The 25,468-nt window shown below is 42.0% G+C and overlaps 1 protein-coding gene across 3 annotated transcripts in view; it reads left to right on the top strand.

The window, feature by feature from the left end:
* Window positions 1–25,468, top strand: part of LOC124723001 — a 150,980-nt gene that overhangs the window by 86,933 nt on the left and 38,579 nt on the right. For all 3 annotated transcript variants that reach the window (XR_007006476.1, XM_047248175.1, XM_047248176.1), the window contains one exon: window positions 22,975–23,121. Coding sequence is in view for 2 of the 3 variants with exons in the window: in XM_047248175.1 (XP_047104131.1) it covers window positions 22,975–23,121 (147 nt within the window). In the remaining variant the exon portion in view is untranslated. The remainder of the gene's footprint in view (window positions 1–22,974; window positions 23,122–25,468) is intronic.

Genomic DNA, 25,468 nt, shown 5'->3' on the forward strand with positions numbered 1-25,468 from the left:
TGTGTACATCAATGGATCAAACATGCATTTTCGCTAAGTTTGGGTCAAAAAGGCACAACGCATTTATATGGACTATGTTAAAACAATTGTGGCAATTACATATGTTTTGCATTTGGTTGGATCATATTTGACGAAAATATATGCTTGATCTGTTGATGTACCCTCTTTTTCCCCTGTGAAATTCATTATAATAATCGTAACCGATAGAGAATAAACATACGATTGCACAGATGATGGCACAGATATGCTTGTTTCAAATTAACCAACTGCTGTAGAGAGTCACCTACAAAAAGCTCAGTTAAAATGAAGGCGTACATTGTTCACAAAGTACATTTCTAACTTATATAGGTGATTCTTAATTTATATGGGCACACACTGGAACACAATATTCATTAGTACATTTCTCATATATACATGTTATGTTAGTTTAACTAATTACCAGTTCAACTATGTACAATAATTGCGGTTCAACCCTATTACATACAACTTCAACTGTCTACTATCGCACCCCCAAGTTTAACAATGCTACTAGGCCTAAGATAATCAACAACTAAATAGTCTAATAACTCTGATAGCAGCCCCATTGACAGGAGAAATCATAATACAAAACCCAAGCAATTACAAATCAATCAGGCACCACACTGAAATAAATCATTAAATATATGTATAATATATGTATGACATAGGGGAACCAAACAGCGTATTGAAATATATCAGAACTTTAAATTACAGAGAAGAAATCAATAAAAGAGTGAGTAAATCAAGCAGCTAGAAAGTAGACATAATCATTATTATGCTATCATCTTTAAAACGCGGAAATATTCACCTTCAAAACACTGACAGTTCACTAACACAATAATCAAGCAGTCATACAGAACAATGCATTCACACACACACACACACACACACACACACACATATATATATATATATATATATATATATATATATATATATATATATATATATATATATATACAGTTTCACAGGCTGTTAAATTATACTCACTAATAAAAACACAAAATTAAAAATGACATACACTTTCGGCCATCATAAAATCACATATCTTGCACATCACTGTTGAAAATACACAACATTCTTCCATTACTCAACATGTGTCACCTAAAATGTTTATATATCTTCAGAATGTCTTTCAAGTCACCTTCAGAAATCATGTTAGTCACTTACCAAAACATGAAATTGCAGGTGCTTTAACTCTGTTTTTATACTCATCTCTCTGAACTTCTCATATCTTTCTCCAGAATCAATACACTAGCTGAAGGCGGCAAACTTTCGGCTCTGGTACCCTTCAAACAATATCAAAATGTGCCATCATGTGAAAAAACAAACATAATTAATCTCTCTTCATCCATAGGTGTACAAAAATCAAATTACCTTTAGAGTCTAAATGGGACGAGGTATACTTCATTAATGGACCTACCCAAAGTTTATTTCCACCCTAAATCTGCTGTAATGCACCTTTGAATCGGCATATTCAACAAAAATACTCGTTAATACCTAGTATGGCCCTCTTCTTTCAGACTTAGAACTATTCACACACATGGACATCATTCTTGTAAGCACTGGCAATATTCACAACCCAACTACAAGAACCACTGGGACAAGTCTTTTATAGCCCTTCCTGGCTACTGCTCAACTGCACTCACAAACCATAGGCCAAAACTCATTCCACAGAACCTCTTCTTGGAGGAAACTAACAACTAAATCAACTCATTTCCTATCTTTGGAGCGAATCTATTAACCCACAACATTTCAGATCATCTCTTAAATAACGTAATACAGCCACAAAAATCACAATATTATCCTCACCTGGAGGGACTCAATATATCACATATTAAATACACTTCCAAATAAACATCTTGCAAATATTGATTCTTTATAGCCCCACAATCTGCACAGAATGACTCACGACACAAAAAAACATCCACACTGGAAAAGATACTACATCATCATATCTTGAAAACCGTTTCTTCCCTGACTTTATAAAATCACACAACATGAACCTTGAAACTACATAATTGCTTCAAAATGATCAATTATAATCTCGATTCATCAGTACACCAAAATCCTCTACACATTATGAACACTCATGTGGGCACTCATGTATTCACAGACCATTCGATTCACAACTCTTTCACGTCAACCACACTCATAGAAGCAGAAACACATCATAGAGAGTTAGGATGGACCAAGAATAGGAAGTATTACAATAAAATAAAATTTACATATGTATTGTTTCAGCTAAGATTCCTCATGGTGCTCCAAACATGGCATATACATTACACACAGCCTTTGAGTATATTCGACATTCACCCTTTATTCAATGTACAGTCAGACATTGTTGAACATTCACACACATTAAGCCAATCCAAGTACACTGGTATGAAGAGTTTCATCCATCACTCATTATTCAACATGGACTAAATTTCGGTACATAAAAAAATACGTCCTATTGTGATCACTTTTCAAAATAACGTAAAGACAAAGCAAAACAAATTTTTAACTGAATCACTGTCTCACACAATAAGCAAATCATCAATCTCTTTACGAAAAAAAAGTCAATCAACTGACATCTGTGGTAAGCTCATCGAAACCTCAGCACCCTGTCGAGTGGCACTCACATACATCATACCAGATTTCAGACAGACAGATGGTGCACGCGCGCGCGCGCACACACACACACACACACACACACACACACACACACACACACATACATACAAAAGAAAATTGCTTCAAGTACGTAAGTCACCATGTTATAGAATAGAACATTAACGTTACACGCTGTTACTCATTAATTGTGCAACAGGATTTCCCATTTCATCTGCCTTCATAACTGTCTGCATAATCTCTCCTCTGTTATCTGATATCCCCTGTTCTGAACTAATATTTACTTTGTCAAAATTCTTTTCTTTGTCTTGCATTAATGTAAAATGACTTGAAATCTGTTCCTGATTACCTCCTGTCTAGGTATGACCTAAAGTCTATTTGATAATTAAGTCTTATTCTTTCACATTTCTACCTTACATTTTGAAAATCAGATTCCAACTGCTCAATCCATATATTAGTAATCTCTTGAGACTGAATATAATATTCTTCAATAGTGGCAGGTTTAGGTTCAACATTAGTTACTCTCCCATCAAAGTATGTATGAAACCTGTTACTAGCCTCTACCTTTCCAATCTGTGCACTATTACTAGCGTCTACTCTCTCACTTATACGTGCCAGTAATGCATCAAAGAAACCTTGATCAAAAGTAACAGTAGGAACTGAACTACTACTCTGTTTTACAATTTAAACAGGACAGCCTTTATAAGGAGCGGGAAAATCTGCTGACATACTGCAGTACTAAATGACCCATGTGTCTGACCCACATCACAATCAGCTGCATTCTCACTCATGACAACACTAATGGTTCACAGAATTTCAGTATTAATGTCACTGCCTTCAACAATTTCTACTGGACTACTAGATATATATGAATCACTATTAATGCAAAATCACTCCCCTGTGTAGCAACGGTTGACAAGACATCTGAACCAGAATGGTCCATGAGACTAGATTTATTTCCCCTTTCTTTACTTTTCCCAAGACATTCTCTTCTGGTTTCTCTCTCTGACTAACTGCAGACTACTCCATTATGCACTGAACAGTAATACAATCAAGGATCAAACAAACTCAAAGTGATACCTTTAGGGGTCAAGTCTCTTTAAAAATGAAAAATTACCCACAACATTCTTCAACAACTCTCCACAAAGCATCTAATTATCAGAACAATGAAGAGTATAGCACAAAACATCTCCTCACTGACATTAATCGTAAAAATGAGATATACTGTAAAGAGAACCTAAACTGTAATAAACAAGACTGGTTTGAATATACTGGAAGAGAATGTGGCCACTAACAAACTTAAACTGATACATTTAGGGGTCAAGTAAACCAATATATTCTCAAGTCCAGATTCTACATATTCTGGAAGGACCATTCACAAATGAAAGTTGTATGGCACACTGCACAAATAACACAAAATTGAATAACTTGTAATAGCAGCCAATCCAAAGTATTTTAAGAAAGACTGATCCTGGGAGTGCGTACCTGAAATGAATGTTTTGGTGGACCTGATACAAAACATTAGTTGAAAAACAAAATAGTTTCTACCAATCAAAATGACCTAAATTCTATACCTTGGTAGGGGCACCATAAATAGAGACTGATAGTTTGTGTAAAGAACTTCAGCTGTACCTTTACATAGTGATAAATAAGCCCTGATGTTTTAGTGATTGGCAGAAGAAATATGTAATACCCAAAGAATAAGTTACTAACACAGTCCATAAATAGGTGGAATGGGAAGAATCAATAATATGCTGTACAATGCAAGTATCTTTTACTACGCATTTCAGTGGTTTGCACATTGTGAATGTAGCTGTTGATTCTTTTAGTGAAAGCTAACAAGAAATTTTTCCTGTGTTTTCTCAGGAAATGGTTTCACTGAGAGAAAAGTCAGCTCCCAAGGAAGACAATTTTCAGGTCGGTGATGTGCTAAGTCACGATATGCAATAGAAGTAGTAAGTTAGTGATATCATAAGTCACAGTAAGTGATAACATGTTGTTCGCAAAGGTCTCATACCAGTTAAGTCTATAGTTGGAAGTATCCAGCTACAAATAAACAGCAGTTGACTACACTGGCACAGTTTGAAATATTGGTAGATGTGTGCGTGTTTGTGTAAGGAACATCGATTACGCCTTTAGGTGGTAATAAAATGCCATGATATTTTAGTGTCTGTGATGTACAAAGAAAAAGGTTCTAATGTTATCTGGCTCAAAAACGTCTATAAAGTAATTACACAAGATACACTTTCATAAATCCCTCGCAACACAGGGAGAAATAGGAGCCCGCATGTCTTAAGTACGGAATACAAGAATGAACAGTTTTGTCAAAGAATAGGTTGTGTGAGCATGTGTCAGCCGCCCATGTATAAAGTCTAGCAGTGGACTACAGTAGTTTCATTTTCTGTACACATAAATTCAGAATGCGGAAAATAGTTAACCAGCTCAAAAATCATTTAACAGAAGCCCGAAATTCAATTGGCTGTGTAACGACAGCAGTTCATTGAGGTAGTGATACCACATGTCTTATATCAACGTCCAGCAATACAGGATCATACACAACTTTACCTTACGTAATTCCTGAAACATCTACATTTACAGTTATACTCCGCAAGCCACCCAACGGTGTGTGGCGGAGGGCACTTTACGTGCCACTGTCATTACCTCCCTTTCCTCTTCCAGTCGCGTATGGTTCGCGGGAAGAACGACTGCCGGAAAGCCTCCGTGCGCGCTCGAATCTCTCTAATTTTACATTCGTGATCTCCTCGGGAAGTATAAGTAGGGGGAAGCAATATATTCGATACCTCATCCAGAAACGCACCCTCTCGAAACCTGGACAGCAAGCTACACCGCGATGCAGAGCGCCTCTCTTACAGAGTCTGCCACTTGAGTTTGCTAAACATCTCCGTAACGCTATCACGCTTACCAAATAACCCTGTGACGAAACGCGCCGCTCTTCTTTCGATCTTCTCTATCTCCTCTGTCAACCCGACCTGATACGGATCGCACACTGATGAGCAATACTCAAGTATAGGTCGAACGAGTGTTCTTCTGTAAGCCACCTCCTTTGTTGATGGACTACGTTTTCTAAGGACTCTCCCAATGAATCTTAACCTAGCATCCGCCTTACCAACAATTAATTTTGTTATGATCATTCCACTTCAAATCGTTCCGCACGCATACTCACAGATATTTTACAGAAGTAACTGCTACCAGTGTTTGCTCCGCTATTATATAATCATACAATAAAGGATCCTTCTTTCTATGTATTCGCAATACATTACATTTGTCTATGCTAAGGGTCAGTTGCCACTCCCTGCGCCAAGTAACAGGCACCTTTCAACATATTTCTTCACCATCATCATCTTCTTCTTCTTCTTCTCCTCCTCCTTTGCTCATCAAATATTAGGAGTTTATTTGTTATAGTACACATGTATTCCTTGGCCTTCCCAAGCTTGTTCGACCTATTGGATTATAATTTCTGACTTGTAAGGTAATCTACCATTGTTCATTCTGTCGAGATGTTCATTCCAGTCTCTTCTGTAGTCTTCAATTTTGTTTCTTTCGTTAAATCTGTTTCATTCTTTCCTGATTTCGCTATTCCTTAAATTGTCTCCTCTGTTAGAGACGTTCATCGCCCTACGAAATTTCATTTTTGTTACCTGTAACTTAATTTCTTGTTGTTTGTAGATGACTCTTGACTCACTTCTGCAGAGTAATGTGAGGATGGCCATTACTTTATAAAACTACATTCGTGTTATTTGTTGTCTCTTGTTTCTGAAGTACCTATTAATTGTCCCACATACTGGTATGTTTCTAAATTTTGCTACTTTCTTGTGTATACCTTTATCACACTCGCATCTGATATCACATAGTAGATAATTCGAATGACTGACCCAATCTATAACTATATTGTTCGCCACTATTTTGTTCTTTTGGGGTCCCGTCCTACAAAAGCAACATATTTGTGGACCTGTACTCCATTGTCAGGCAATGTTTTGAATTCTCTTAGGGCTTGTTATGCCGAATGGAATCAATAAGAAACCGAAATATTGAGAAGAGGTAACTTCTTAGGTACTAAATCATACAGCTATACATTTAGGATCACCTTAATGTCAACATTTAGTTCAATTATGACAAAAGTCGCAACGTCCTAGAGAGCGCTTAAACATTTCACAAATGTATCTTTAGATTTACACACTACTAGTACAATAATAAAATAAATCAAGAAACGGTTTTGGGAATACAGGTTTCTCTAGAAGACCTTCTTAGATAACATTATCTCGCTTTTCTTATTTTTTCCCTCATAAGGTTTAAACGACATTTAAAGCTTTTGTAGATTTCCCCCATCATAATTATCATCGTCAAGAGCTGAATGTTTTAACTGATGGTGTCCTGACCATTTATATGGTGCCGTGCTGGAATTTTACATGTAAAGAACAGTTGAATAACATCATGCTGCTATTGTTGTTGATGTTTTTGTTGTCGTAATTGTTTTTGTCGTTGTGGTCTTCCGCCCAAAGACTGGTTTGATGCAGCTCTCGGCGACAGTCTGTTTATCTCCAAATAACTAGACCAAAATTCATCCACTGGAATCTGTTTTCTGTAGTCAGCCTCTACAACATGTTCCCCGCACTATCCTCCATTACCAAACAGGCGATTCCTTGACTCCTCAAGATTTGTCGTGTCAACTGATCTCGCCTCTTAGCCACGTTGTGCAATAAAATTGTTTCCTCTCGTTCCATTCCGTTCTTATTCATTAGTTAACCAATCTATCCACTTCATCTGCATAAATTTCTGTATCACGCATTTCAAATGTTTTTATTCTCTTTTTATGTTACTGTCATGCACCAGAGATACCAAAGGCACCTCAAATACTTTCCGCTTCCACGTATATTGTCTCCTCCGCAGGGAATATGGAACCTACCTCCACTCAACCACATGATGATAGGTGAGTCAGTGGTAGGACGAGAGGAGGCAGAGACTAGACAGGACTCAAATTTCTGGACTCATCTCTCTTCCCATCATTTCACCCATAGCGAAGCATGCTTTATCTCGTGTGAGAGGGAAGCAAAAAGGGGTAGGTGGTGTTAACTGTTTGCAGATCATACAAATGGCGAATAATGCAATCCCTATGGACAATCCAGCGTGGGATGTGAAGATCTGTTCTGGCAGCCGCTGAAAGAACAGAGTGATATCATTTGCAGATGATAGTGCTTGTTGGAACAAACGATGCCCGTCACCTCAACAATAAAGTCGTAAATGCTTCACTCCAGTGACTGCCAGAGAAGGTGGAGTGGCCCAGCCTTCTCAGAGAATTTCAACACAGCTCACAATCTGCAGCATTTTCTAAGTCCAGCGGAAGACTTGAGCCAGAGACTTCGAATGTTTACATCTATATCTACAAATATACTCAGCAAGCCATCGTACGGTGTGATATTTCTAATTTCTCGTAGCTTATGACCGAGGTCCCTACGCGTAATATATGTTTGCGGCAGTAGGATCGTTCTGCAGACACCTTCAAATACCAGTTCTATAAACTTTCTCACTAGTGTTCTTCGAAATGAATGTCTTCTTCCCTCCAGGGACTCCCGCCTGAGCTCCCTAAGCATATCCGTTAACAGTTGCACGCGATCGAACCTATCAGTAACAAATCTAGCAGCTCGTCTCTGAAGTGCTTCAATGTCTTCTTTCAATCCGACCTGGTGCGGACCCCAAAGACTCGAGCCGTACTCAAAAATAGGTCGCACTAGCATCCTATATGCGGTATCCTTTACAGATGAACTAAACTTTCCCAAAAATCTTCCAATAAACCAAAGTCGACCATTCGCCTTCCCTAACACAATCCTCACATGCTCGTTCCGGTTCATATCGCTTCGCAGCGTTACGCCCAGATATTTAAACGACCTGACTGCGTCAAGCAGGACACTACTAATTCTGTATCCGAACATTATGGGTTTATTTTTCCTACTCATCCGCATCAACTTACATTTTCTACATTAAGAGCCAGCTACTATTCATCACACCAACTAGAAATTTTCTCTAAGTCATCTTGTATCAAGCTACGGTCACTTATCTTCGACACCTTCCTGTACACCACAGCATCGTCAGCGGACAACCGCAAATTGCTGCCCAACCTGTCTGCGAGATCATTTATGTTTATAGAAAATAACAACGGTCCTATCACACTTCCCCGGGGCACTCCTGATGTTACCCCTATCTCCGATAAACACTCGCCGTCGAGGACAACATACTGGGTTCTACTACTTCACAAGTCTTCCAGCCGGTCACATATCTGGAAGTCTATTCCGCATGCACATACATTCGTTAACGGTATGCAGGGGGGTACCGTGTCGAATGCTTTTCGTAGATCTAGAAATATGGAATCAGCCTGTTGCCCTTCGTCTATAGTTCTCAGTATATCATGTGAGAAAAGAGCAAGCTGAGTTTCGCACGGTGCGTTCTAAAGCCGTCCTGATTCTTGGACATGAGCTTTTCGGTGTCTAGAAATTTATTGTATTCGGACTCAGAAATACTCCAGAATTATTCTGCAGACCGAGGTTAAGCATATTGGTCTGTCATTCTGGGGGTCCATTCTTTTGCCCTTCCTATACACAGGAATCACCTGTGGGTTGCTCCAGTCACTTGGCACTACGTTGATCGAGAGATTCGCGATAAATACAAACTAAGTGAGGAGTCAATGACAGGGTACTCTTTGTAAGAGAGTACTTGGCGACTTCTTTCTTTTCAACTCTTTCAGTTGTTTCTCTACGCCAGGGATGGCTATTACTATGTCATCAATACGGGACTCTGTGAGATTGTTAAACGGTGGTACATTTATAAGATTCTCCAATGTGAGCGATTTCTTAAACGTGGAATTTAAAACTTCAGCCTTTCTTTGGCTAGCTTCTGAAGTCAAACCAGACTGGTCAACGAGTAACTGAATGGAAGCCTTAGACCCGCTAAGCGATTTTACACAGGACTAGAATTTTTTCGGGTTCTCAGCCAGGTCTTTAGCCAAGGTATGACGGTGGTAGCTGTTATACGCTTCGCGCATAAATCATTTCAAAGACGCACGAAACTATTAACTTTTGCCTGTCGTCATTTGCGCGTCCTCTTTTGAACCGAGAGTGCAACAGCCTTTGCTTCCTCACCATTTTCCGAAGTTCGTTATCAAACTACGGTGAATTTTTCCCGTCCTTAATTCACTTACTAGGCACATACTTGTCGACAGCATGATTTACTATCTGTTTAAACTTTGCCCATAATTCCTCTGTGGTCATCATTCTGAAACTAAATGATTGCAGTTCATTGTCTAAGTGAGATGCTAAAAACTGCTTATCTGCTCTTACTAGCAGACACACTCTCCTAGACCTCTTGACTGATTTGTTAACTTTCGTGACCGTAGTCGCTATGATTGCATCATGACCACTAATCACCGTCTCTGTGCTGACGCCATCGGTAAGGTCCACGCTGTTTGTAGCTACAAGGTCCAAGATACTTCCATTGCGTGTTGGCTGCCGAACTAGCTGCTCGAAACAGTTTTCGGAAAACGTGTTCAAAAATACTTCAGAAGACTATCTGTACCTCCTACAATGAATCCATACACGTCTCAATCTATACTCGGTAGGTTAATGTCACCACTGACTAGTAATGCATGGTCTGGGTGTTTATGCACAACTGACCATAGACTTTGTTTGAATGACTCTAGACCTGTCACGGCGGAGTCGAGTGGTCCGTAAAAACGTCCAACAGTTAACTTGGTTTCACCTACGCCTTTTATGCGCCACAACATAACTTCACTATCACACTCAGTTTCAACCTCAGTAGAGACAATATTTTTGTCGACTGCAACGAACACTCCTTCAATGGCGTCCAGTCAGTCTTTCCGATAAATATTCCAAGACTCGCTAGATATCTTTTTACTTCGGGTTTCAGCCAGCTCTCAGTTCCGAGCTTGAGAACTTTCCTGGAAGAAAGTAAATTCGAGAACTTTGTTATGAATACTTTCGACAATTTACAGATAAAATTTCTGCAATCGAACTGTCTTTACTCTGAACGCGGTCTGATTTCTCTATATGCTTATCGACTGGCGAGTGTTCATGAGAGTACCTCGAACTACCGCCTAACTTAAGAAACTCCCATGTTCACTCCACAAGTGCTCTGCTACCCGAGTGGGTGTTTACTTTGTGTAGTGCACCCCTGACCTATCAAGGTGAGTCCTACAAATCCCCACCCGACAACGCAGGTCCAGAAATCTGCATCACAGAGATTACGAAGGCTTTGGTTGAGACCCTCCACTCAACTCCAAACCAAAGGACCCCGATCAACTCTGGGAACGATGCTGCAAACTTCGATGTCTGCTTGCGCACCGCGTGCGTGGCCAGCAGTCTTCACAGCCTCCACCAGCTGCCTGTAAGAACCGAGGATGGCCTTACAACCCATGCGACAGGTGTCGTTGGTGCCGAAATGAGTCACAACTTGTAAACGACAGCTCAGTATGCTCGACAGCCGTAGGCAAGGCCTCCTCAATATCTCAGATATACCAAGTGTACATTGGCTTTCTTTCCAGCCCTGAACGCCGAACATTGGAGTTCCCAATAACTAACAAAATCCGGCCTACGTGTTCTTGTTCGGACCCTGCTGAAGAAACGGCCACCAGTTCACTCACAGGGTGAATAAGTGAGGCCATTCGGCCAGCCACTGCATTGTCCCTCCGCCTCGAGCGCCGCGAACGTGTTACCACTCGCCACGCACCCTGCGGATCTACCGCGTCGTATACATCAGAAGGTGCCTCGTTAGTAGAGCCCCTGGGAGAAACAAGCGACACCTGGAATGTCCCATGCGATGCTCCAGCTGGCACCGAACTTAACGGCTAACTACACTGATTACAACGTTCACTATCCTCAAAACAAACTGCTGAGTAACTACTGCGCTACTAACTAATTGAACATACACTAACAAAATGAGGGATTAAACCCTGAGAATCTGAGGCCGGAGGTCTACTGAACATTTATTATTCGCAAGGGTCGTGGAATCAAGTAAATAAAGTGACACTAGCGACTTCTGCGGCGGATAAGTAGAATAAAAAGTAAACTCAATCAAGACAAAAGATCGAAAATACGCAAATTCTTGCATCAGAGATATATAGCGCTACTAAAAACAGCTAAATAATCACCTACTCTCCACTTCTTGTCAGAAGTAAGTTAGAATAGCACAATACTAAACGATGTAAACAAATTGTGTACAACGGATAAGCTGCTGCCTCTGATCTCCGTTCTGCTCTGAGCTGGAAGTTTTATGACAAGCTGTGCTCCAGCTTACTGGACTTACACCATTGGGCTGAGAACTCCTGAATGTATTAGGAATGCACTAAACATCAGGGGCTGCTACTCAAATGGCAGACTATGTTTACACAGGATTTTCTTTGCTTGGGCTACTCTCCATCCAATCTCGATAATGACACCTATGGGACGCCCCAGATTATTAGTTTAAATACAAAGAAATGCTCTTCCTCCTCTCCCCCAGCCCCCCCCCCCTCCCACACAGGCCGGCTGGGGTGACCGAGCGGTTCTAGGCGCTACAGTCTGGAACCGCGCGACCGCTACGGTCGAGGGTTCGAAACCTGCCTCGGGCATGGATGTGTGTGATGTCATTAGGTTAGTTAGGTTTCAGTAGTTCTAATTTCTAGGGGACTGATGACCTCAGAAGTTAAGTCCCATAGTGCTCAGAGCCATTTGCCATTTTTGTGCAGGTACCACACACTGTTGATTGCTTGTTGCACTTGGGCAAATGTGGCAACTCTACCATTTATGTGATGTTAGTCCAGTTCTTGTCCCCTCGTGTCTTTTCATGTTGAGGATCCTGAAGTTGCTGTTGTGGTACTTCAATGGTTCTGGCAATTAGAAACCACTTTATTCTCTCCCTAACATTGCGGGATACATGACAGTTACCAATTTAAAAAAAAAAATCTTCAAATGGCTCTAAGCACTATGGGATTTAACATCTGAGGTCATCAATCCCCTAGACTTAGAACTACTTAAACCTAACTCACCTAAGGACATCACACACATCCATGCCCTAGGCAGGATTCGAACCTGCGACTACAGCAGCAGCGCGGTTCCAGACTGAAGCACCTAGAACCGCTCGGCCACCGTGGCCGGCGTTACCAATTCTCCCGACCTTACTCACTATGATAAGTTTATTTGCAAGCTCCTTCAGAAATACTCTTCCTTGTATCTTTGACCAATGTTCATCTTGTAAATGACATATGACTTTAGCGCAGCGATATTTAGAAATTGGAAGAGCACAGCAAGGGGCCATCTGTTTGTTCTTCAGCCAACACTGCAGCTGCTGTATAACATGTCGGTGCATCAGAAACAAAGTGCTGTAATTGAGTTTCTGATCGCAGAAATCGTGCCTCCAATTCAAGTTCACAGAAGAGTGAAAGTTGTGCAAAGTCGCCAGCCGGTGTGGCCGAGCGGTTCTAGGCGCTTCAGTCTGGAACCGCGCGACTGCTACGGTCGTAGGTTCGAATCCTGCCTCGGGCATGGATGTGTGTGATGTCCTAAGGTTAGTTAGGTTTAAGTAGTTCTAAGTTCTAGGGGACTGATGACCTCAGATGTTAAGTCCCATAGTGCTCAGAGCCATTTGAACCATTTTGTAAAGTCATTATTGTGCCAACAACAGTAATGTGCCACATCTGCAACAATCAGACACCTTGGGTTTATGTCATCTATCATCCTCCATACAGTCCCGACTTGGCCCATCCGATATTCGTCTGTTCCCAAAACATAAAGAACAAATTCGAGGACTTCACTTTGATAGTGATAAAGTTGTGCAAACAGAGCTGAGGTTGTGGCTCCGTCAACAAAGTCAAACATTCTACAGCGACGGTATCAACAAACTGATCTATCGTTAGGAGAAACGTGTTCATCATCAGGGTGACATTGTTGAGGCATAAATATGTACACACGAAGAACAAAGATGTAGAAAGTTAATAACGTTCTTTTTATTTAAAAAGCCTTAAGAGTTTTCAGAAAAAAATTCGGCGGCACTAATTTTCATCAAACCCTCGTATTTATTCTTTCTACTACACTGTGGACAGACATAAATAAGTAAAATTTCATTGTTTGCTATACTCCTTGGTAATGCAATTTTAATGACCAGCGGTGTATATTAACGAAAGTAACAATGTTCTTGGGTGCATTATGTACTCCCATCTCTGGCCCTATAAGATTACGTCCAGCATTGTCGAACATGATCGTTTTGGTAGTTCGTGTATTATGGTGTGGGAAGGCTGTTGCGTGGGCGTACTGACCTCCAGATCTTTGAACACCGTACACTCAACGGTCACTGTTATTACGACACTGTACTACATCCTCACATACATGTTTTCAAGGGTTCGTTCGACACTGACTTCATTTTTATGGATGACAATGTGCGACCATATCAAACAGCGCAGGTGGAGGAGCTCGTGAAGCGAGAAGATATTCGGCGAATGGATTGGTCTCTCTGTTTACCTGTTAAATCCCTTCGAGCATGTGTGCCTGAGAGATTTATTGCAGCATGTCCACATGTACCAGCCGGCCGAAGTGGCCGTGCGGTTAAAGGCGCTGCAGTCTGGAACCGCATGACCGCTACGGTCGCAGGTTCGAATCCTGCCTCGGGCATGGATGTTTGTGATGTCCTTAGGTTAGTTAGGTTTAACTAGTTCTAAGTTCTAGGGGACTAATGACCTCAGCAGTTGAGTCCCATAGTGCTCAGAGCCATTTGAACCATTTTGAACCACATGTACCAACGACCATACAGCAGGAGTCAGCCGTGTTGATGGAGGAATGGAATTCCCTGCCAGAAGAGCTCCTTACCAACCTTCTGACCGTCCGCTTCGATAGCTGAGTGGTCAGCGCGGCCGAATGCTGTGCGGAGGGACCCGGGTTCGATTCCCGGCTGGGTCGGAGATTTTCTCCGCTCAGGGACTGGGTGTTGTGTTGTCCTCATCATCTCATCCCCATCCACGTGCAAATCGCCGAAGAGGCATCAACTCAAAAGACTTGCACTAGGCGACCGGTCTACCCGACCGGAGGCCCCAGCGACACGACATTTCATTTCAACCTTGTGGCCATCACGAGAGAACGCCGCAAAGCGTGCATTACCGTTCTTGCTAATCACGCACGCTATTAAGAGTCCCTTTGTTGCCCATTGTTACTTGTGACGGTTCTTTTTGTTATGATTGTACACACATTTCCCACATCCTAGGCTAATGGTACGTTTAAGTACATGTTTATGTTAAGTTTGAAATACTTCACTTCTTTCTAGATCTCGTTTGCTGCTCGAAGAATGTATGTGTATAATCTTTGTTGACAGTTGAAGGTTTCCTTTGAAGAGACTGTATTTCTTCTGTTTACTGTCATTCTATTCTTAGCAATTTATATTTTTACTAACATAGGTATGATGAAGGTAAATCCTATTTTCTTCTCGTACAGCTCGTTTGCTAAATCTGTAGAAAAATTGGAAATTTGTGGTAAGTTCTATGGGACCAAACTGCTAAGGTCATCGGTCCCTAGGCTTACACACTACTAAATCTAACTTAAACTAACTTACGCTAAGGACAATACACACACCCATGCCCAAGGGAGGACTCGAACCCCCGACGGGGGGAGCCGCGCGAACCTTGGCAAGGCGCCGTAGACCGCACGGCTACCCCGCGAGGCGCTAAATCTGTGATTTTCATTTATGAAATAATTAAAACACAGTGTGGTCCTTTAGAGTGACATCTGCTCGTTGTGAATTTTTCTTATGCTGCTAAACAAGCGTAGTTTGTCTCTTTCTTTGATGTTCTTCGTTGCATTTACTACCTTTTTCGAGCTATTTGAATAAAAATCGAACTCCTTTTAGTGATACCACAATTCTTATTATCATAAATGTTGTCTCACAGAGAAGCATCACATTTTGTCCTTCCGTAATACTAACAGATGATGGAATTGTTGCACCTCTTCTCAAAGCTTTGACACATGATAAAAAAAGTTTACGGAAGCAGAGGATGATGAAGACAACGATGATAATGCAAGTGATGCCAATAATCCTGCAAGTTCCGCTTTTGACAGGAAAACGCTTTAGGTTTGATGCAGGTTTTGAAAAAGTTGTGATAGAGTGTGCACCAGTAGGTTCTGAAATCAGTTTACCTGAAACTATAGAGAAATGCGGAAAACAAGGGATAAATGGTTGCTTACATGATATGAAAACCCTCTGAAAATCGTGAAGGTGCTGAAATCGAAAGTAACAGAAGGTGGACGAAACGGAGATAGCTCAATCATTTTCCTCAAACGGATAAATTAAATGAAACAGTACAACCCAATGACACCTGTGTAGGGCTGTTAGAAGCTTTGGCGTATTCCAGATCCGAAAGGCTTCACACTTGCTTTTGATTTTTACTGAAGGGGGAAATGAAGCTCTGGGGAGGGAATCTGAAAACAGTGTGTTAGGTGAAAGGGTAGTTTTAGGTTTATCAAAGAAAGTTTCGGGGCAAAAACAGGTAACTGGACTTTGGTACCATTTTTACTTACTTTGTCCTGCCTAGAAGGCTAAAAATGGAGACAATTTTGGTTTTTGGCATAATGAGAATAAACAGGAAACTTTCCCCTCATTCTTTTCACTCCCAAATGTAGTGAAAAGAGTGACCTTGACTGTACGACGTCACCCTCCGGGATTGGGGAATTTTGTTGAAGGATCAAAATTGCGTGTCTGCTTCCAGTGTCCATGGAACAGAAGTAATGTTTGTGTCCAGAATGCTGAAGGATGGAACTAAAATAAACATTCAGAGCCATTCTATGGGATTTGTGAACCATGCTGACAGACTTAGATCTGCGTATGGTCTGGGAAGAAGATACGAAAAGTAGTTTTAAATTCTTATGATATCCACTGTGAACCGTATAGAATAATTCCACTTCTGGAAGTTAAGATAAATGTTGCTTACAGCCCGATGGGTCGGACGAAGGACGAGCAAGTACCATAACTGCAAGGTAAATTCTTACAGACAGCAATACATGCACCAAAAGAACGAAGTTAGTCCCAAACGATGTAAGAGTAGGAAATAAAGGCACTAATTTTGTTACTTTTCAAGCAAACAGGGAATGATTGAGGTATGTAGTAAAAGAAGGGTAAAATCTAGACCAGACTCAAAATGTTATTTGTGTGGAGTATTTCTCTGCTACAATGGAAATAAAAATATGCCGTTTTGTTACTACTTACAGCTGTGCTCCATAAAAAATTGAAAAATTTGTGTGTTTTGGATAGTTCGGAAACAAAGGATTACGAACCATGTCCCAGCTTTTGTAATGTCCAGGCGACCGTTAATAAACTGCGGTGACTGCAGTGTAATTATTGTCTTTGAATAAAAGTGTCATTTCTGTTCGTTTCACTGCGTATTTTTTCAGTTACTTTATGTACTATATTGTAGCAGTTGTTTTCACGTATGGTCAAGTTTCATCGAGTTATGTTACTTGGCAGTGACACATCAAGAGAAAGTTTCCATCATTAAGTTTTGCTCACCAGTGAAGTTTCTCCTTTTCTTATTTAGTTTTATTCATTATATTTATTAAGAAATGTCATTATATTAAAATACTACAGACTACTGAACGTAAATGTTTTAATGTTTCTTTTGGTATCTTTCCTATAACAGAGCCTCGTACGACTACTGAAACTGAACAATCGAGTGGTAGCGATCACCGAGGAGGAAACAGTGATTGTTGACGTGATGGCACGACTGTTACTTTGGTTTTCGTGTGAGAGGACGCAAATAAAACATTTAAATCAATATGTGCATCATATCAATGTCATACGACCGTTCATGTCCGCTACAAACATAACCGATCTGACGCTTAGGGTGAGCAGCAACCTGCGACAGCCGGCCGCGGTGGCCAAGCGGTTCTTGGCGCTCCAGTCCGAAACCGCGATACTGCTACGGTCGCGGGTTCGAATCCTGCCTCGGGCATGGATGTGTGTGATGTCCTTAGGTTAGTTAGGTTTAAGTAGTTCTAAGTTCTAGGGGACTGATGACCTCAGATGTTAAGTCCCATAGTGCTCAGAGCCATTTGAACCAAGCAACCTGCGACTGTTTGCTGCTGAAGCTGTGGCGTACGAGAAATTATTGTCGCTTGGTGCCAGTAGGAGTGTGAAAGATGACTTCGACATATCATCTATTTGGTGTGATGAATGGCAGCGAGCTCCAAATGCTGATAAATATAAGTCAAATAGATGAACAGGAAAAACAATCCTCTAATGTTCGAATACATTGTTAGTGTTGTTCTGCTTGACACAGTCAGATCGATTAAATATCTACGCATACATTTCAAAGCGACATGAAATTTAATGAAATGAGCACGTAAAGTTGGAAGTAGAAAAGGAGAGTTAGTGAGTCCGGTTTATTGGAAGAATTCTAAGAAAGTGTAGCTCATTTATAAAGGAAATCGCTTATACGATAATTCTGCAATCCATTCTTTAGTACTGCTCAGATGTTTGGGATCCCCGCTAGCGCGTTAAAGGAAGACGTCGAAGAAATCCAGTGGTGTTCCGCTATGTTTGTTACCGGCGTGCTCGATCAACACGCGGGTATTAGAGAAATGCTTGTGACTCCACTGGAAAGTCGTGGAAGAAAGAGGTTCTTTTCACGACAGTCCGGCCCCGGTAGCTGAGTGGTCAGCGTGACAGACTGTCAATCTAAAGGACCCGGGTTCGATTCCCGGCTGGGTCGGAGATTTTCTCCGCTCAGGGACTGGGTGTTGTGTTGTCCTAATCATCATCGTTTCATCCCCATCGACGCGCAGGTCGCCGAAGTGGCGTCAAGTCGAAACACCTGCACCAGGCGAACGGTCTACCAGACGGGAGTCCCTAGCCACACGACGTTTCGTTTTTTTTTCACGACAGACTACTGAGAAAATTTGGAGCACCGGCATTTGCAAATAACTGAGGAGCTGTTATAATGCCACCAATGTATAATTCGAGTACGGACAGCCAAGACCAGGTATGAGAAGTTAGTGCACGTGTGGAAGTATATAGAGAATTTTTTTCTCTCACTCCATTTTCGAGTGGAACAGGAGCGGGAATGATTAGTTGTGGTACAAGGTACCCCCCCACCAAGCACCGTATGACGACTAGCTGAGTATATGTGTGGATGTAAATGTATAACTACAGAGATACAGTGATTACTACTGAGTAAATTGTGAATTGTGTACTGTGCTTTAATTCCAGTATAAACTGAGATAGTTTCGGCGAGTGCAAGTGACTTATATCGGTGGGTTGCTGCTGAAACAATTCGTATGCACAATATTAGATTTAAACATTACGAGGTGCGTGATTTGAAGTGATAAAGCGTTGAACTGTATCGTGACACTCAGTGTTCACTGTTTCACAGTTGCTGCAGAGTAGGACATCATAAAACATTCTATAAATCTACTCCGTAAATATGTTAGTGCCACGTGTTTCAGATTGTGTACACTCTGGAACTCCAATCTCACGATGTCTAGATCCCCACGACAGTACGTGTGTCATATTGTGTAATGGATCCAGGGACGTTATCTTTAACGCAGAATCGTGAAATACCAGCATTTTGTGTCTCCGTCGCCACACTACCTCGGAGTCCTGTAACGAGATGACGTGCAGTCAGAGTGGAAATTTCTAAAACAGACTGCTGAATAGGACCAGGCTCTCAATCGCAAAGGTAGTATATTACCTGTTTTCCCTTTAAAATAAAATGTTGTCCCACTTACAATATTGCTTAGATCGACGTACTGTTGCGAATTGCATCAACAATAATAACATATCAAAGTATTGCTTTGCTTCACGTCACTCCCTTGAATTTCTCTGTTAATTTGTAAAATAGTAGTCATATCACTCTTTTATTCAATGCATTTCCCTTTTTCCACAGATTCTGATTTCTCATGTAATAAATAATTCGAACTGTGACGTGGACAGTTTTTCAAACCATCATTCGGCGTGCTTGCGAACCTATCATGAATGTGCTTTACTATGACTGGTCGAGAACCGTAGAAAGCGCTGCCCACGGATCTGATAGCTAGTGAATATGTGTTTGACGCTAGTTTGTCGGGAATGTTACGTGAGTTACATGGGTTGGACGCATCAGTGTACTTCGAACAACTGAGTGCGTTTCTAGATGGGCACCATATTGTTATTAAAAATTAGGAGCCATATACTTGTGAGAATTATGTTTAATCTTATAGAATATTGTTTATTTGATTTCTCTGATGTTGATCTTCGCATGCTGCAGTGAGGGTACAAAGCGTGTATACTCGTATCAGTGCAGTTTTATTGGTTTTGTGTTGGACAGCAAATTTAATTTCATTATTTTGAACACAGAATCCATCACATTGTATTAATCACTCTTTACTCTTTCTTCATTTTTCCAGCCTTTATCTCATATCTGCACATGGTCGGCACGTTATTCTAAATTTGGCAATTTTAATGGGTAGGGAGTGACTGGATGTCGTACCTGTCACCACCCTTTCCCTCAGGGACGAAATTAGTGCATCCTCGTCTGTTTGCCGTCTTCGTGTTATCCCATGTGAAGTGTGAGAACCTTTTTCTAAATCCTTGCGAATTGTGTAACTGAGGCGGGACATGTGCACCATCCCGGTATTTAGCTAGGCGGATGTGAGGAAGCGCCTAAAAACCATTCACAGGTTGGCCGCCACCACGGCCTTCGCCGTTAATCCGCCGAGCGGATTCGATTTGCAGACGATGGCCTCCCCTCCCTCCCTCCCTCACGAACACGCACGATAATTCGCGTATCTATTCGGCCGAGTGTTAATCTTTCTTGACTAACACAATTTAATTTGCACTATTCAAAATTAAGCCGACCATCTCGTTGTGACATACGACCAAACTACTCCGAAAGAAACTGGTGTAGGCATGCGTATTCGAACAAAGAGATATGAAAAAGGCAGCATATGGAGCTGTGGTCGGCAACATCTATATAATAGAAGTGTCTGGCGCAGTTGTTGGATCGGTTGCTGCTGCTACAATCTCAGGTTGGCAAAACTTGAGCAAGTCTGAACGAGGTGTTAGGCCGTGTCCTACGTGAGCGACTGCTTCAGGCGACAAAATACTACCACAAGTGCAGTTACGGAAGTGTCCTATGTGAGCGACATCTGTGTCGCTGCCTGTCTCCCGCTGAAACTGGCGACGTTTGAATTCAAACGTGTTTGAATCTTGTCGCTGCAGCACTCGAGACAGAGAGCGACAGCCACGTGTCTTCTCGGCAAAGCAGTGGTGCGGACGCGACGACAGCTATGAATTACTTAACGTCTGATTTTAAGAAAACTATTCCGTGAAAAAAATTGATTCTTCCGCAACCTGTAGCTTGATATCTTCAAACGATAAAGGTGTGAATTTATTTCTGCGTGCTGTCATTTCCAAAATTCGTCGTTTCGATATCTTGAACCATTTATGAGATACGACGATTTTTACGACCACTTGATTCCCGAAGCGCAGGAAAGCTTCTGACGCGCCGCGAGCGACCCGTCCGCGGATATAACAACCAATATCTCAAAAATGGAAAGAGATATAATTCTGGTCTCAACTTTAAATACAATTTAGATATATTGGTTACATTTCATACACAATAATATATGGCCTTAAATGAACTATACGGAAAGTCTACATAATGTGATTTTACCTCTGCAAATTCTTAAAAATTTCGTGCACACATGTACTCAATTTTGTGCATCACAGGAACTATGACGAAAAACGAAAATAAATTCTGACCTTTATCGTTTAAAGATATCAAGCTACAGGTTGCGGAAGAATCACATTTTTTCACCGAATACTTTTCTTAAAATCGGATCTTAAGTAATTCATAGCTGCCATCGCATCCGCTCCACTGCTGTGCAGAGAAGACACGTGGCTGTCGCTCTCTGTTGCGCATGCTGCAGTGACAAGATTCAAACGCGTTTGAATTCAAACGTCGCCAGTTGCAGTGGGAGACAGGCAGCGACACAGATGTCGCTCACGTAGGGCACTTCCAAACCCACACCTGCGGTTGTGTTTTGCCACCTGAAGCTGTCGCATGCTGTCACTCGCTTCTGTCGCTCACTTAGGACACAGCCTTATAGTCGGCGCACAAGCGATGGGACACAGCATCTCTGAGGTAGCGATAAAGTGGAAATTTTCCCGTACGACCATTTTACGACTGTACCGTGAATATCAGGAATCTGGTGAAACATCAAATCTCCGACATCGCTGCGGCCGGAAAAAGATCCTGCAAGAACACTGCCAACGATGACTGAAGAGACTCGTTCGATATGACAGAAGTCCAACCCTTCCACAAACTGCTACAGATTCCAGTGCTGGCCCATCAACAACTGCCAGCGTGCGAACCATTCAACGAAACATCATCGATATGGGCTTTTGGAGCTGAAGACCTATTTGTGTGCCCTTGATGACTGCACGACACAAAGCTTTACGCCTCGCCTGGGCTCATCAACACCAACATTGGACTGTTGGTGACTGGAAACATGTTGCCTGGTCGGATGAGTCTCACTTCAAATTGTATCCAGCACATGGACATGTATGGGCAGGGAAAAAACCTTATGAATCCATGGAGCCTGCATGTCAGCAGGGGACTGTTCAAGCTGGTGGAGGCTCTGTAATTGTGTGGGGCATGTGAAAGTAAAGTGATATGGGAACCCTGATATGTCTAGATATGACTCTGACAGGTGACACGTATGTAAGCATCCTGTCTGGTCACTTGCATCCGTTCATGTCTTCTTGGGCAATTCCAGCACGACAATGCAGCATCCCATACGTCCAGAATTGTTACAGAGTGTTTCCAGGAATACTCTTCTGAGTTTGAACACTTCCGCTGGTCGGCAAACTCCCCAGACATGAACATTATTGAGCGTATCTGGGATGCCTCACAACGTGCTATTCAGAACAGATCTCCACCCCCGCGTACTCTTACGGACTTACGTACAGCCCGGGGATTCATGGTGTCAGTTCCCTCCAGCACTACTTCAGACATCAGTCGAGTCCATGCCACGTCGTGTTGCGGCACTTTCGCATGCTCGCGAGGGCCCTACAGGATATTATGCAGGTGTACCAGTTTGTTTGGCTCTTCAATGTAGAATAGAATGACGGTGCACTGTTTGATAAATTTCAAGAAACAGTAGAAGATCCTACCCATTCCAGCTGCGAGGCTTCAAAGCTCCTCTTCTGTGCATATTAGATGCATCAAGTCATTACATGAGTGTTGGTCACGATTTAGATTTTATACTTACGAACCGTTGTCTTGTATTGTTCTCATGTATTTAGCTGAAGGCTACTGTTTTGCAGATCACTGATGACGAAGAGGGAGAGGCAAATTATTCCGAGAGTCTTGCCGGCGGCTACAGTGGGAGTGAGGGAATGGCGGATACAGCATCTGTAATCAGCAGCCCACTCCACGAACCAGAGGGCTCGTCAAGCATTGCCGGGAACAAGGTAACACGTAGCTTACAAAGTTTTCCTGCTCAGTTTCCAGTACTGCTACACTGCAGAGCAGTTGTGGGAAACGACGTCATCGTGGTCATTGTTCAACACTTACAGCAGGTCAGAACACATTATATTGCATGCTTGTTTCTGCAGTAGAGACAAGGGTCTCGGCGCCCTTTAGTGAGGAGCAAGCTGTAATCAAGAGATCTCTCCAGTTACGTCATGGATTTCATTGCTGAACTGCCAATTGTTCTAGAGTTTGTTGTTTGTATGGCACAGTCCTCGGGTTCTCATTCTCTCCTGCCTGTCCCGTAGTACAGTCTCCACCATAAGCAAAAAATTAATAATCTTAGCACTGTTAACTGCTTAAAATTGTAGACATGATTGTTTCAATTCTGTCATATCTAGCCTGCTTCCGTAGTCGAGATCGCCAATGCACGCTTGTGCAATGGTTCTCGACCCAGAGGTAACCGGTTTCACTTCTTGTGGTGAAAAGAAATTTTCATCGCCAATGTTTGGCTGACAAGGGAAGGAGAGCTGCCGGCACACAGTACATGGTCATCAGACTTTACACCAATGTTCTCTGTTAAATTCTAAATCCCTCTGCAGTGCCTCATGCAGTGAGGGTATGTGACACTGCTGATGATGATCTGTGTGACGCATGGAGACGTTAAGCTCGACACCCACCCCCTCTGCCCCCATCCCTGTTAGTGGTGTATTCGAGAGTAGACTACATGTCAGCACCGGGTTTCGTTCAATAACACGCAAGCATGACAAACTCTTCACAGTCATTCACTCAACACAGACACACGTTTGTCACTTGATAACAGGTCAGAGTGAGGCGGCAGCAAGTCATCTGCACTAGAATCTTGTCCAAGATGGAAGAGTCGAGCAGTGGATGTGCACCAAGAGTCCGTTGTTCTCCTTATACAAACACACTAGCCAGTGGGCCTAGCTCCCCTTACGTAAACAAACCCTGTAACTTATCAGCCTAATATAAAAATCTGCTCACTCAATCTCTTCGTTTTGTCTACAAGATTGTTACTTACGAGCCAAATACTTTTAGCCGTATGGTATAACTGTCATCTTAATGACCATAATTTATTATCCAGAATTGTTACCATCATACGAAGTTATCTTTATGCAAAGGTAATCTTAATTAACACAATTTATGATGCATAAAATGGCGGCCTCCTGCCCCCACTCGCGTAAGACATTCCTATCCGTCCACCATCACCACCCAACTGCTACTCACTAGGGTACCCAACATTATGTGATGGACTTAGTATTCATGCTCTACATGTGGATCGATCAACAGCAGCACCAGCAGCAACAAAATCAGATATTAACAATTTGGTTTTTGCAATTACCAGCAGAGTATTGGGCCCAATAGTATTTGCTGTAAGCACATCAACATATGAGACTATTTGCAGTCTTGGAGTAATTTGTTACAATTTTATCGATTTTCTCACAGTATCCCACAAATACTGACTTTTTGGGAAGACACATGTGAATACAGAACTGTAAATGCTTAACAACTACCGCCACAGAGCATTACTTAAGTTAACACACAGATATCCTAGTAGTTGAATGTCTAACATTTTGAACAATTACGAGTACACGCCTGCTATGTACAAATTCTATGTTTCACTGTAAGGAAATCGCACAGCATTTCTACTCTGTTACATAGACAGGGACGTCACTATCACGATGCCTTAGTACCAACGTTCGCTATGTGGCCTCTTGAGGAACTTGTGCTAACCCCCACACAAATTTATTAGCACTAGTGATACCTATATTTAACGTAAAAACAGCTGCCACCACTGCTGGGATGACTGGGGGAGGGTAGACCACCATTTTCTGGATCACAAATTATAATAATCAAGATTAGACTTGCATAAACATATGTTGGGAGAATGGCGGCGATTTTGGGTCAAATTATGATCATTAAAAGGACAGTTCCAACATGTACAATGAAACAAATGATATAGTGTAATGTCGCCTCGTGTGCCGACGAGTGCTACCTCGCCTCTCGCCGCACACTGGTGCTGCCCTGAAGTGCTCTTTATGGCTACTGTTATGCATCTGATGGTCGTGCCGCTGCTACCGGCACATTGCAGCGCTACTTACGTTTCCCTCATTGTATTCGTGTTCATATCACAATGCCTCGGCACACGGCCATTCCTGAAATAAGAAATTAAAATCTACCCTTCGCCGGACACACATGCGTAAGAAAGCAGCAGCTGGAAGCTGGAAAAATGATCCTCTGTGATCAACGAACACCACAAGCGACCCCCCCCCCCTCCCCCTGACAACATCCCATCAACAGACACCTCCCCCTCCCCTCCCCACACCT

Source organism: Schistocerca piceifrons, chromosome X (assembly GCF_021461385.2).
Source record: "Schistocerca piceifrons isolate TAMUIC-IGC-003096 chromosome X, iqSchPice1.1, whole genome shotgun sequence".
NCBI classification, from domain to species: Eukaryota; Metazoa; Arthropoda; class Insecta; order Orthoptera; family Acrididae; genus Schistocerca; species Schistocerca piceifrons.